The sequence below is a fragment of the Marmota marmota genome, unplaced genomic scaffold, assembly GCF_001458135.2.
Source record: "Marmota marmota marmota unplaced genomic scaffold, marMar, whole genome shotgun sequence".
Lineage (NCBI taxonomy): Eukaryota > Metazoa > Chordata > Mammalia > Rodentia > Sciuridae > Marmota > Marmota marmota.
Genome location: NW_026000174.1, coordinates 63225067 through 63238974, shown reverse-complemented (window position 1 = coordinate 63238974; position 13908 = coordinate 63225067). Strand labels below are relative to the sequence as shown.

Here is a 13908-nt window from a genome sequence, read left to right as displayed (position 1 = left end):
GCTTTGTGTTTTCTGAGCTTTGAGGCTGATGATCGTAGACGGCAATGCTTACCTTGCAGGGTGGACGAGAAGCCTGGAGGAGACCCACGATGGGTGTGCTAAATTGTGTGTCAATCATTCACTGTTTGGCGGTGATGAGCGCTTCCTGGGACCGGAGCCCAGCTGGGAGAGCTTGGTGGATAGCTCTGAGGGCAGAGTCAGGAGAGGCACCAACCGGGGTGGGGTGGAGTAGGGTTATGGAAGTGTTTTTGGAGGAAGGGCCCTGAGAAGGGATGGAAGGAGCCAGTGGGTTCCTGAGTGGTGGGGAGTTTGGGGCCAGCGGGAGACAGAGGTCAGTAGACAGGGCTTCAAGAGGGGGAGCTTGCAATCCCAAAGGACCAAGTGTTCCCTCTGACATGCGGGTGCTAATTCGCAATAAGGGGGGCACAGAGGTATCTGGACTTGACAGAGGGGAGTGAAGGGAGGGGAGGGGCATGGGGTAGGAATGAGTCGGTCATTAGTACCCCGTGTGCATCTAGGATTACATGACCTGTGGAACTCTACACCAAGCACAACCAGACCAAGGAGAAGCTGTGTGCCATTTATGTATGATGTGTCAAAACGCAGTCTACTGTCACGTATAACCAATTAGAACAACAACAGCAAAAAAAAAAAAAAAGAATTCTAGTTTGATAAAATGTATGCATCGTTCTCAATTTTCCTCTAATACCTTTGGCTAATGCTTGCTTATTTTATGTTTGTACATTTCCCAAGGAGCAAATTAACATAAAAATTGTTTTTAGCAAAAAAAAAAAAAAAAAGGGTGGTCGTGGTGGTGGAGCTTGCAGGAAAGAGGTGGGGGGGAGGGGAGGAGGCAAGGCCCCAGGGGGCTTTTCTGGAAGGATAGTGGGTTTTTAAACTTTTCATGTTGAACTTTATACTTTTTAACTTAGAAAAGATTTCTTGGATGCTCTTTCCATTTGTTCCAGCTTCCTCTTTCTTCCTGCCTGTTTGTGCGCACGGGCACGTGCATACACACACACACACACACACACACACACACTTTCTTCCATAGCATTTGAGAGCTGGCTTCCCTTTTACCCCTAATTACTTTAGTGTGCTTCCCCACACCCCCAAAACCGTGAGTAACCACAGTGACACTGTCCAAATCAGGAAATCAGCGGGGGCATAAACTCAGTTGTCTAACTTACAAACCCAGCTCAACCTCCAGCAATGTTCTGACAATGACTTTTATAGCAAAGGAGAAGTTTTTTCCTGGTTTGGGATCTGATCCAGGCTCAAGAGTCTCTTCTGCCTCCTCTGATCTGGGGCCGTCCTCCCTCTGCCCGGGGTCTCTTTTGTCTTTCCCACTTGACATTTTTGACCGTTCTGCGGGTCGGCTCTCCGTTTGGGTTTGCTGGTGTTTGCCTGTGTAGATTCAGGAGGTGCATTGGGCAGTGTCTTGGCTAGCGAGGGCTCCATAACAGACCCCGCAGTCGGGCAGCTCAAACAGCAGGTAGTTATCTTCTCACGGTTCTGGAGGCTGGAAATCCACCGTCAAGGCATCGGAAGGTCTGGAGTCTCTGAGGCCTGTTTCTCTGGTTGTGCCCTCACATGGTCTCTCTCTGCTTGTGCACATGCTGTGGCTCCTGGTGCATCCAGACTTCTTCTTTAAGGACACCAGTCACCCTTGTGGCCTCTTTAATGAACTCTTTAAAGGCCCTTTCCCCAAATAGAGTCGCATTCTGCGGGAGGGGATTAGGGCTTCAATTTATGAATTTGGGGGACACAATAGGGTCTACAATGGGCAGAACACTCCAAAGCAATGTTGTGTCCTCCTCAGAATGTCCTCAGGAGGGACCTCACACCAGTGTGTGCTGAAACTCTGGCCACAGGTTAAGGCAGTGGGTGTCCAGGTTCCCTGTGCTGACGTCCTGATGTCTCTGTAATTTACGAGTGTCCTATGGGAGACACGTTGTGACCCTGTGATTTTCCTGCTCCTTATTGAACATTCACTGGCCAGTGTGCTGGTTGTCAAGTGGCATCTCTGGCCCCATCCCTCCTTCCACCCCTGTGAACTGGGTGTTGTGGAGGGAGGTCCCGCGCTGGGATATCAGGCACAGGGACCTGTGTCCCTTGCTTACGAGCACAGTGCCCTGGGAGTCACTTGCCTGTTGTTTGAAGATACAGAGGAGAGTAGTGATGGTGGGAAGGAATTAGGGAATGAGAGAGGTGTCGCCTAACTGACCTCGGGTCCATGGACAGCACGTCTCCCAAGGCCCTGGAAATGGGCAGCTGGCTCATGGCCAGGGGCAGGAAGATGCTGCTGTGGTTTGGATCTTAAATGGTCCTCAGAGGCCACGTGCTGAAGGCTTGACTGTCAGCTTGCAGCATGGGCGGGGCTGAGCCTTCAGGAGGCAGGGCCTAGGGGAGGAAGTGAGGTCACTGGGGGCGTGCCCTTGGACAGAGGCGGGACCCTGGCCCCTCCCTCACTCCCTCTGCTTCCTGGCTGCATATGTGAGCAGCTTCCCTCCACATGGGTCCCCACCGCAGTGTTCTGCCTCGTCACAGACCCAAGACAATGGAGCCAACCAACTGTGGACTGAAACCTCTGAAGCCAGGAGCCAAAATAAGTCTTCCCTCCTTATAGGAGACTTTCTCAGGCATTTTGTCATAATGGATGCAAAGCTGACCCACTCAGAGGCCTTTGAGGAAATGACACTACACCATCCTGGAGAGGGCACTGAGGACACTCATGGGTGCCAGACCTCCTGGGTCTGGGAGGGATCCCAGCTCCTCCACTCACCTGCCGGAGACGTTGAATGTCACCTGCTCTGTGACATGCTTTCCTTGGGACTAGTGGCAGTATCTAACTTAAGGTTGCTGATATTCCTCCCTGAGTCGCTTCCTAAATCTCAGCCTGTTTATTCCACTTTCCTTTTAAACCTAATTCTTTTAATTTTTAAAAGCAGGACTTCAGTCTCTTAATCTGAAACACGGGACTAAGAATGATGATGCCGGGAGGTTTAAGTGTCAGTGCCCACTGTGTCCTCTCAGCCCCACCTAGGGACAAAGGGAGGGCACAAGGGGAGGCCCAGGCAGGGAACAGGTCACTTATCTCAGTGGCCTGCAGAGTGACCAGGGAAGTCCCAACTGCGCACCACGCAGATCTTGCCCGTGGCAGAGATGTTTCCGGAAGGCTGGGGGTGCACACTGAACATCAAAGGCAGCTCTGCTTCTCCTGCAGGATACAAAGAACCTCAGAGAAATGCAGTCAGCTGGGATGAGCTGGGCGCTGGGGCTGGAACACCTGGCTCTGAAATCCAGCTCCTCTGCTCACTGGCTGAGCAGCTTAGGCCAAGTTACCTAACCTCTCTGAGCCTTAGTCTTCTCCTCTGCAAGTGGGGACAAGAACAGTATCTGCCTCAGAGGGTAAGTGTGGGGGTAAAACCCGCTAGTGTATGACAAGTGCTTCGCGGGGCTGGCACAATGCCTCTCAACGTTAGCCTATCTGTAGTGGGTTCCATGGTGACCCTCAAAAACATATGCCCACTCCCTAACCCAGGAACCCCTGACTGGGACCTTATTTGGGAAGAAAAATTAAAGGGCTTTACAGATATAAATGAGTTAAGGATCTCAAGATGAGGTCACCCTGGATTGTCCGGGTAGGCCCTAAATCCAATGACAAGTGTCTCATGAGAAACAGGGAAGACCGGGAAGCCGAGTCAGGGAAGCCGCGACTGGAGCCACCTGACGCTGGGCAGAGGCAGAACCCTCCCTAGAGCTCCGGAGGCCGCCTGGCCCTGGAGCACACCCACCTGAGACTGAGCGTTAAGTCCAGGGCCTGCCCGGCGCTCTGCCTCTGCTCTCCCTTCCTACCATCAAGACGTCAGCTCCGGGCTGTGGCCAGCGCGGGTGAAGACAGCCACAGAGCTGCTCCAGCCCTGGGGAGCACGGGGCGCAGCCAGCACTGCTCTGAGGACCTGGGGCCGTGGGGTCTGCACGTGGACCCTCCCATAGGCAGGCCCTCTGCTTGGCCTTGGAGAAAAGGAGATAAAATAGGAAGGATGTCTGCTGCTCATCAAGAGGGTGAGAGCAGCTGGTGAAAGGGGTCTCCAGAGGGCAAGGGTGGCGGCAGACACGGTGACTTAGAGACGTGGGAGGGTGGAGCGAGAGGTAAGGTCTTCCTGAGACAATCGGCAAAGCTTCCGTGGTTAGGGTTTTGAAGGATGCATAGGAGTTCACCAAGAGGCCAAGGGAAGGACCGAGATTCCAGAGCAGGGAGCAAGCAGCAGCAGGGCGCGCAGGCCCAGCAGGCGGGCGGTGGTGAGCGCTGGGGGTGACGCAGCAGCAGCGATGCAGGTGGGGGCCCAGGAGGGGCTGGCGGGTCGTGTGAGGAGGCAGGCTTCCTGTGGCTGAGGTTGGCATCAGGGAACCCACTTGGGCCCCCACAAGATATCCTGTGGGGTCCTGTGGGGCTGCTGCTCGGCTGGGTGTGGGCACCTGAGGGCTCCGGCACTGGGGCTGGTGGGTGCCAGGTTCCTGGCTGCTTCCTGCCCTGTGCCTCACTTCCTCCTTGACTGACTTCTCCAAGGGGCCAGAGAGGAACTGAAATCCTCGCTTCCTAGGGCAGGGCCGGGCAGCACAGCTGGCCCCGGGACGGTCCTGTCTTGGCCTCTGTGTGCACGAGGCGCACTGGTGCCGAGCACCCCTCCTGGGCCCAGACACGGCGGTCTCAGAAGGAGCCTGCAGGACCAGCAAGGTGTGTGTGAGTGCACGTGTTAGTGTGAGATGGTGTGGGAGTGTGATGTGTGTGAGTGCTGGTGTGATTTTGTTGAGTTGTGTGTGAGCAAGTGTATGTGTCAGCATGTGAACGAATGTGTGAGAGTGCGTCGTATGTGTGGTCATGTGCATGACTGTGTGTGAACAGTGTGCGTACTAGTGTGTGTGTGAGTGTGGCTGTGCGTGCATATATCTAAGTGTGTATATTTGTAAGTGTGTGATGGTCCATGTGTGTGAGAGCATATGTACTAGTGTGAAAGTGTGTTGGTGTTTGTGTGTGATAGCAATTGTGTGTGTGTGAAAGTTGTATAGGTGGATGTGATTGTGTGTGAGTGTGGATGTATGAGCATATGTGAGTATATGTGTGTGAGCAAGTGTGCATGAGTGTGAGCATGTGTATTAGTATGTGAGTGTATTAGTGTGTGATTTTATGTGTGTTATGTGAGAATGAGAATAGTGTGAGTGTGAGAGTGTGTGATTGTGTTAACAAGTTTGTGTGTGCAAGGAGTGTGTGCATGAAGGTGAGTGTGTGCGTGTGCATATGTGTGAGTGTGCGTGAATGCGTGTGAGTGCACGTGTGTGTGATTGTGTGTTTGCAAGTTTGTGAGTGCATACATGCATGTGTATGTGTAAGTATGTGTGTGTGTGAGAGTGCGTGTGTGTGTGTGTGTAAGTATGTGTGTGTGTGTGAGACTGAGTGTGAAGGCTTTCCAGGGCAGCCTGGCAAAGGCCTGGGGGGAGAGGGGCTGGGCAGGTGAGGTGGGGGAGGGGCTGGGCAGGTGAGGTGGGGGGAGGGCGCAGGGGGCTGTGAGGGAGCGGGGCCAGGGGACTGGGGAGCCTGGCTGTGGAGCCCAGGTCTGCGAGCCGTCTCCTGCGGGGGGAGCTGGTGCCCTTGCAGGATGCCCGGCCTCTGCTCTTACTGTGACTTCAGGCTCTGGCCTGGGGCGGGGGGTGGACTGCAGGGACTGCAGGGCCCTGGAGGCAGCTGCGCCTTTCTCCAGCTCTGAGGGAACTGGACACAGGGCAGGGCAGGGTGTGGTGGGGCTGAGGACCTGGCCCCCAGCCCTGGTCCCCAGCTGCTCACAGAAGCCTGGTGATTGTGGCTCGTGGGCCCAGCCCTGCCCCTGCTTGGGTCAGAAGGCTTCCTGGGCCTGAGGCCCTGGCTGACCAGCTTCCTGCCCCCTGACCTATAACCCCCAGGGCAGCTCTGGCTGGCCAAGCCCACGATGTCCCCAAAGCACACCCCTCAGACAATTCCAGGAACTTGTACTCGCCCCGCACTCTGCCCGGCTGGGGGCTGAGTGCCTTCTCCTTATCACCCTGTCCTCCTGTGGGGGCGCAGCCTCAGAGGGGCGCTCGCTCCCAGGCCCTCGGCTAAGAGGGCTGTCTGACCAGTCCCCTGCCGTCAGGGCACCAGGCCCAAGGACTCCCAAGACCTCGTCCAGGTCTGGCCTTTTGTTTCCTTCTGCAGTCCTGGGATTGGGCCGGGGCCTTGTGCCTGCTTAGGCAGGTGCCCTGCCACCAGGTGACACCTCCAGCCCTTTTATCTCTTATTTGGAGACAGGGTCTCACTTCAGGCTGGCCTAGAACTTGCGACCCCCTCCTCAGCCTTCGTGTGACTGGGATTTGGCTCAGAGGTTCCGTCTCGGGGTGGACTCTGGCCTAGCAGCAGCGGCTTCCCCAGGGAATGTGACAGAAGTGCAAATTCCCGGCTCCACCTGGACCTGCGGGGTCAGAGGCCTGGGTCAGAGGCCCAGCAACTGAGGCCCTCAGGGGGTCCTGTGCCATGGGAAATCAAGGTCTGTGCTGTCAGGAGTCTGCCAAGGCCTGGTCACCCTCCCGGGACTCCATGTGAGGACCCATCTAACAGTCTTGGTGGCCTCCTGCCCCCAGTGAAGGCCTGACGCATCCGTGGCTCCATTGAGCCTCTGAATGCCTTTTCTCCTAGACTCAGGCTGAATGTGTGTCCCCTGGTCACTCGGAGCCATCTGTCCTTTACACCCAGCCAGTGAACCCCCACCCAGCACCCCCACTGCTCCAACACCCTCGGAGACTCTTCCTCTTGGACTGACTGGTGTTGGCTTTTGGTTCCTGAAACCCCAGGGGAAGAGGCCGACTTCTGTCTCCTACCCACCCAATGGGTAGTTGCTGTGGGGCTCAGGGCTCTCAGTGTGTGTGCCGGGACCATTTCCACCATGGGAGTGCAGCCAAGGGCCCCAAAGCCCCTTGGGACATGAAGAACAGGGTGCACGCCCTTCTTTTCTTCAGAAAATGACTCAGGGCCCTGCTCACATGTAATATCTTTTTGTTTGTTTACTTATTTTAGTAACTAGTAGAATTTAGTAACTTTTTTGTTTGTTTAGAATAAGTTGTCCTCAGGGAGGGCTGGGAACCAAGCCATGACAATGATTCCAGGATTGGAAACAAGAGCAGAGAAGTTTCAGAGGAATAAAGATTTTCGCTGGAAATGAACAAAGGGGCTGCCATGAGAGGTGGTGCGGGATGTTCACTGCACAAGGGTGACTGGTTGGAGGAGTCAGGAGATGGCTGAGATCCAGAGAGGGGCCTGTGCCTCATGTCAAGCCTGATGCCCTAGGCTGAGATATGTCTGTAGGGGAGAGGGGTGATCATTTCTTATTCCACAGAGCAGCCTGTGCTCCAACCCCAGCACTCGGGGCTGGTACGACGCAGAAGGAGTACCTTTTAAAATTCACATCTTGCGGGTGCGGTGGCGCACGCCTGTAATTCCAATGGCTCAGGAGGCTGAGGCTGGAGGATCACGAATTCAAAGCCAGCCTCAGCAAAAGCGAGGTGCGAAGTCTCAGTGGGACCCTGTCTCTAAATAAAATACAAAAAAAGGGCTGGGGATGTGGCTCAGCGGTGGAGCGCCCCAAGTTCATCTCGGGTATCCCCTCCGCCCCCGCTGGCCCCCAGATTCACATCATACCGCCTGAAGCTCCTCGCCTCGTCACATAGCTAGGAAGAGGCAGTGCCAGATGCAGACGCTGGCGGTCTGGCTGCAGGGTCCTGGGGCCTCACCACCATGCGCCCTGCCTGAATGGCCTTCTCATGGATCAGTGGTGGGTGGAAACAGCCACCTGTTTCTCGGGAGGCTGCAGGCCTCTGTGTTTGGAAGTCCAAGCCTCCCTGGCCCAGGGCAGAGGCCGGATGAGCAAGGTCCCGCTGCTTCCCCATCGGGGCTGGGAGAAGTGCTGTCCTGCTTACCCACCCTCCACCCTGTCAAGCACCCAGGCTGTGCGCCAGCCCAGGCCTCAGTGGGACACCCTGCCCTCTGTCCTGACTCGGTCTTGACATGTTTTATTGAGCATCTGCGGGCTGCTGTGAAGAAAGGGGGTCTGACCCCCAAAAGCAAAGCAGAGGGTGAGGTTAGGGAACAATGCAGTGCAAACTGCAGGATTCAAAGTTCTCTTACCCCAGGGCTTCCAGCCTATTCTAAATGAAACCCGGACAGCCTTGGCCTCTAGCCTATGCCCCTTTCTCCCCCAGCGGGGGAAGAAGCTAATTTTTTCGAGCACTTACTCTCTCCTCTAAAAAAATACAAAAAAGGGCTGGGGATGGGTCAGTGGCGGAGCCCCCTGACTCCCCTGGGCCAGCCCTCGCCTCTGCCTCAAAGCAGACACTGGTCCTGCTCACAGATGACAACGCGGGGCTCAGCAAGGGGAAGTGACCGGCCTCTGGCTGTGGGTGTGGGGCCAGCGCTGGTGGCCAGGCCTCCCACGCTCCTCCTATCCCCCTGCTTTCCTGGGGTCCCTGGTGCACAGGCACCCATGCCACTTGGGGACCTTCCTCTCTGAGGACTACGGTGTCAGAAGAGAGCGGTCCAAGGAGGGTGGAAAGCAGGGCAAGGCATAGTCCTCATCCTCCTGCACGCTGGTCACTCCAAAGCACACACCCGGACATACCGAGCCCCCACTTTGCTGCACACAGGGATGGCCCCGTGCACACTCGCAGTGTCCTTGGGCTGCAAAGACTCCTCCATAAAGGACTCGGTGGAGCAGGGGCTGCTGGCAGATGGATGAATGGTTCTCGATCACCAGCGTGAGAGCTCAATCTCTGGCTGTCACTGCCTCCCGCCCCCAGACAGACACACAAGCACACGCACACACACGTGCGCGCGCACACACTGGAGCTGACAGCTGTTTCCTCCCTCAGCCTCACTCCTCCCCTCCCTCTGCCTGCCCCACGCCTCTGTCTGGCTGCTGCTAGGAGCCAAGTGCCTGCAGGGCTGGAATCCTGTGCTCCCTCTGCGCCCAGGTAAGGAGGCCATGGTCCAGGGCTGGGCAGCCTTAGTGCCCTCTCTGGACCCACAGGAGAGGGCAGAATTTTACCAGAACAGAGGGCTGCTACCGGACAGGATGGCAGAGGAGTGAGTTTACCAGGCGGGAGGGAACTTGCTGCTCAGAGGGTGGAAGGAGTCAGCTTTCTCAGGCGTTAACTAGAGGCCAGGCACAGTGGCAGTCGTTGACCTGGGGGAAGATGGCACCAGCAGGCTTGAGGTAACTGCCCAGGTTTGCCCAGCCTGGAAGCCAAGGAGCCTGGAATCAAGCCCAGGACTTGGACTCCCCAAACTTGTGTTCTTGGGCCCCTGCACCCCAGGACCCCAGCTGCTGGGACGGAGGATGGGGGCTGTCTCCATGCAGCCAGAGGGACCCAGGTAGATGGCTCCAGAGGGTCCAGCAGGACTGTGCTCTCCGAGCATCCCATGGGACTCAGGCAAACATTAGGGCTGAGAGGGGATGGCATGCACCTGGTGTGCTGGGAGAAGAGTCCCAGCCCCTGCTGCAGCCGAGGACAGAGAAGCCACGCTTCTCTGCAAAATGGGGTCTCATGGGGGTTATTGGGAGGTAACTGCAAACTAGAAAGCTTGGGAAGCAGCACCATTCTCAGGGGACACAGGCCAGCTCCCCTCCCACCCACCTGCAGAGCTCAGCTTCAAGGGACCCATCTCCCAGGGAAAGTCTAGTGTGGATCCCAGGAGCCCAACCTGCAAAGAGCAGGATCCCTGGAGGGAGTGGATTTTCTCACCCTCTGCCATCTTAGCCTGCCAGATGTTGGGCTGGGAAGAGGAGCACTGAAGGCCATTGCTCCTGTCTTTCTCTTCTTTCCTCCATCGTCCCTGGCTTAGTGCCACACTGTTGCTCCTCTGTGTGGCTGTGCTGCTTGGGTGAATTGGTGAGTTCTTCAAACACTCCTGTCTCAGTTTCCTCATCTGGAAAGTGGCAGGGACAGAGCCTAGCACCTTTCTCTCAGAGCCATGAGAAAGATGAGCACCTATGCAAAGGACCTTCCAGGGTCCCTGGCGTGTCATGAGTGCCCAGCGCAACCTGAGCTCCCATGCCCTGCTCTGTCCCCTCTCCACAGCAGGGAGCCTCCACCCCAAGTCAACCCTCCTCGATCTCCATCAGCTTCACCCGAGTCTTCACCGGAGGGCTCTGGGATTCTCTGAGGCTGTGAGCATGTGTGGCTGTGTGCTGTGTCTGTCAGATTCTGGCTTCTCCAGCGCGGGGTAGTGACTGGATAAATAGCTGCTGGGGGGTGTGTGGGTGAGTGAGAAAATGAACAGGGGTGGGTTTCCTGGGATTGGTAGCATTGCTATGGCTGCCCCTAGGAGGAGGGTTTGTTTGGTACCCCGGGGCCATCGGGTGGGTCCTTGTGCCCAGCTCGCTCTCTTCTTATCTCATTTCCTTTCCTACTATCAGAGGAGGGGCCAGCTCTGCTTTTTGCGGTCAACACACCCAGCCAGCCACCTCTGTGTGACCAACAGACTCCGGAGGACCTGCAGAGGCAAAGCCTGGGGTGCTGGGGAGGGCTGGTGGAGACTCCTCCTCCCGCCCCCTCTCTCCAGGTGGCTGCAAAGCTCCTGCACCATATGGGGGCTGTGTCCATCCACCAGTGCTCTGGGGCAGCAAAAAGGAATTCTGCACGGCCTGACCTCCATTAAACACAGTTCTGTGGACCAGGCCTTTTTGCATATTAACTCATGAGTTTATTTTATTTTTATTCTGATAGCCCATGAGTTAGAGATAGTTATGAGGAACACCCACATTACAGGGGAGGAAACGGGCTCAGGAAAGTTCAACGACTTGCCCAAGGTCCCACAGGGAGCAGGTGGTGGAGCTGGGATGTTGGTCACTCCAACTTTGCTCAATGTCACTGGTCCCCAGTGGCCCCACCTATCACATTGGCAGGTCACCTTATCTCTTAGCAAGGTTCCCAGGGCTCTCTCTGGTTCCCAGGGTGTCCCAGCTCGGCCAGACTCAGTGTGTCCTTCTCCACCACAGAGCTCCGCCATGTTGGCCAACACCACCCTGAAGCCACTCTGTCCGCTCTTGGAGCAGATGAGCCAACTCCAGAGCCACACCAACTCCAGCATCCGCTTAATCGACCACGTGTCTGTGCTGCTGCACGCGGTGGCCTCGCTGCTGGGCCTGGTGGAGAATGGACTCATCCTCTTTGTAGTGGGCTGTCGCATGCGACAGACGGTGGTCACCACCTGGGTGCTGCACCTGGCGCTGTCTGACCTGTTGGCCGCTGCCTCCCTGCCCTTCTTCACCTACTTCCTGGCCGTGGGACACTCATGGGAGCTGGGCACCACCTTCTGCAAACTGCACTCTTCTATCTTCTTCCTCAACATGTTTGCTAGCGGCTTCCTGCTCAGCGCCATCAGCCTGGACCGCTGTCTGCAGGTGGTGCGGCCGGTGTGGGCGCAGAACCACCGCACGGTGGCCGCGGCCCACAAAGTCTGTCTGGTGCTCTGGGTCCTGGCTGTGTTCAACACCGTGCCCTATTTCGTGTTCCGGGACACCATCCCGCGGCTGGACGGGCGCATCATGTGCTACTACAACGTGCTGCTCCTGAACCCCGGGCCTGACCGCGACGCCACGTGCGACTCGCGCCAGACCGCCCTGGCGGTCAGCAAGTTCCTGCTGGCCTTCGTGGTGCCGCTGGCCATCATCGCCTCAAGCCATGCGGCTGTGAGCGTGCAGCTTCGCCACCGGGCCGCCGGCGGCCGGGTCGCTTCGTGCGCTTGGTGGCGGCCATCGTGGCCGCCTTCGTGCTCTGCTGGGGGCCCTACCACATCTTCTGCCTGCTGGAGGCGCGGGCGCACGCAGTCCCTACGCTGCGGCCGCTTGTGTGGCGCGGGCTGCCCTTCGTCACCAGCCTGGCCTTTATCAACAGCGTGGTCAACCCGCTGCTCTACGTGCTCACCTGCCCCGACGTGGTGCGCAAGCTGCGGCGCTCGTTGCGCACAGTGCTCGAGAGCGTGTTGGTGGACGACAGCGACCTGGGCGGCTCGGCGGGCAGCCGCCGCCGTCGCGCCTCCTCCACCGCCACCTCGGCCTCCTCCCTCTCGCTCACGGGCCGCCTCGCGCCCCCGCTCCGCCCGGAGCGCCTCCTCCGCTGGCTTCGNCAACAACGCAGCGCCTTCGCAGAGGGACCGGGCACGATCCCAAGACGAAAGGGGACCCCTGAACCGGGCGCTGAGCACCACCTCGGATTAGCCCAATGGCCTGCGCAGCCCGGAACGCAGGGCTCGGACCTGCTTTCTCCCCAAGGCAGAGGCAAGGCTCGAATCAAGCGTCAAGACTACCGCAAGGGCTCGTGAGCGCTGAGAGTCAGCGTTTTGAAGCGACCTGGGTGACTCAGTTTTTTCAGAAACTGACCTGGTTGAAACCGGGCTTCTCAAACCTTGACGTGCCTATAAGTCACCTTGGGATCTTGTTAGTTTATTTCAGTGGGTGGGGCGGGGTGCGGGAGATTCTGCTTTTCTAATACTTCCCAGGCAGTCACTAAGTGCTGCTGATCCAAGGACCACACTTGGAGTAACAGGAAGCTAAACTCATAATGACTTCTTAGACCAGCAGACAGAGTCCCAAATGGTACAACTCCCTGGAGCCCAATTTTACCAGCTGTGTGACTGTGGAAGGCTAGGGTAGGATAGTTGTACAAATTTTTGGAGTAAAATGAGAAAGGTTTGAGAAGCACCATTCCAGATTAAGGCATTCAGGTTAGGTACTCAGCCAAGGTTTGAACTAGATGCTTTCTTCTGCAAATCTTCAGGATTAGCTTCTTGGGGTTCAGGGAGCTTAACTGTGTTGTGTGCAGGGTCTGCACCCTGTTCACTCCATTCCTATTCTGAGAGCACATCTAAGACTTACCCAAGCTACTTAAGAGCCCCGGGGGTGCCATGGTCAAGTGCTTGGGAAACCTGGGCTAATCCAAGTCACTGTGCATTGTTATTGGAGGTCTAGCCTTTGGTATCTGAATGGACACAGCAATTCACGGCACATGACATTTTCTAGTGAACTTGACCATGGCATCCTGAGCCTTGCACAGGACTGGCATCCTACAAGATGCCCTCTGGACAGTTAATCCCAAAGTCTTTGCAGCACCTGCCACCTGCCCACATGGGGGCACAGGAGGGGCAGCTTGTACCTGTGTAGCACTTCCACTCCATGGTCCCTAATGCCTCAGCGCTGCACGCCAAGGACTGACAGCTGGTGCCAGCACATATTTGTTTGGTTTGCGGAATATCAGTGGAAGAGCAGGGATGAGAAAGTCTTGTGATCTTGGTCCATTACTCCTGACCACTGAAGGCTGGGGCCACCAAGGACCAGGGTGGCCAGCTGTTAATTCTGGGTGCCAGGCAGGGCAGCCCATAGCATGTGCACTGCAAACTGGATAGCCAGATGTCACCCTGTATGGCCTCCTGCTCCTGCTGTTTCTCAGCACTTTTCACACAGACACACCACACACTTGATTTGCTTATGTTTTTCCCATCAGAATAAAAGCTCCCGAGGGCAGGGACTTTTGTCTGTATTCCCTGGTGCCCAGAATTGTACCTGTATACCAGAGGTATTCAATAAATAATTTTGTTGTAGACCAGATGGGCACAGCTTAGATCTGTGGGACTTCTGCAGTCTGGTATAGGAAAGGGGCTGCTAGAAACTGACTCTGCTTCCTGCAGTCTCCCTATTTTAAACCTTCAGTGTTCAAGTGGGGAGGAGCTGGATTCAGTTTGCTAGGGGACAGAGTTAATGGGGTGCAGAAGTAGCCAAAGCAGCCTCTGGGAAGGTGTAAGGGACTTGGGTTCCCGACTGTTGGCCTCCAGGCCTGAGCTGGACC

At 56.4% G+C, this 13908-nt stretch overlaps 1 protein-coding gene across 1 annotated transcript; it reads left to right on the top strand.

The window, feature by feature from the left end:
- The first annotated feature begins 4204 nt into the window (after positions 1-4204).
- Ptgdr2 (prostaglandin D2 receptor 2) lies at positions 4205-13670 on the top strand. The gene is given in 4 exon segments (XM_015478021.2): positions 4205-4741; positions 8935-9036; positions 11064-11775; positions 11778-13670. Coding segments are annotated over 2 exon segments (1314 nt in total). The 5' UTR covers positions 4205-4741; positions 8935-9036; positions 11064-11072; the 3' UTR covers positions 12389-13670.
- Positions 13671-13908: the final 238 nt, after the last annotated feature.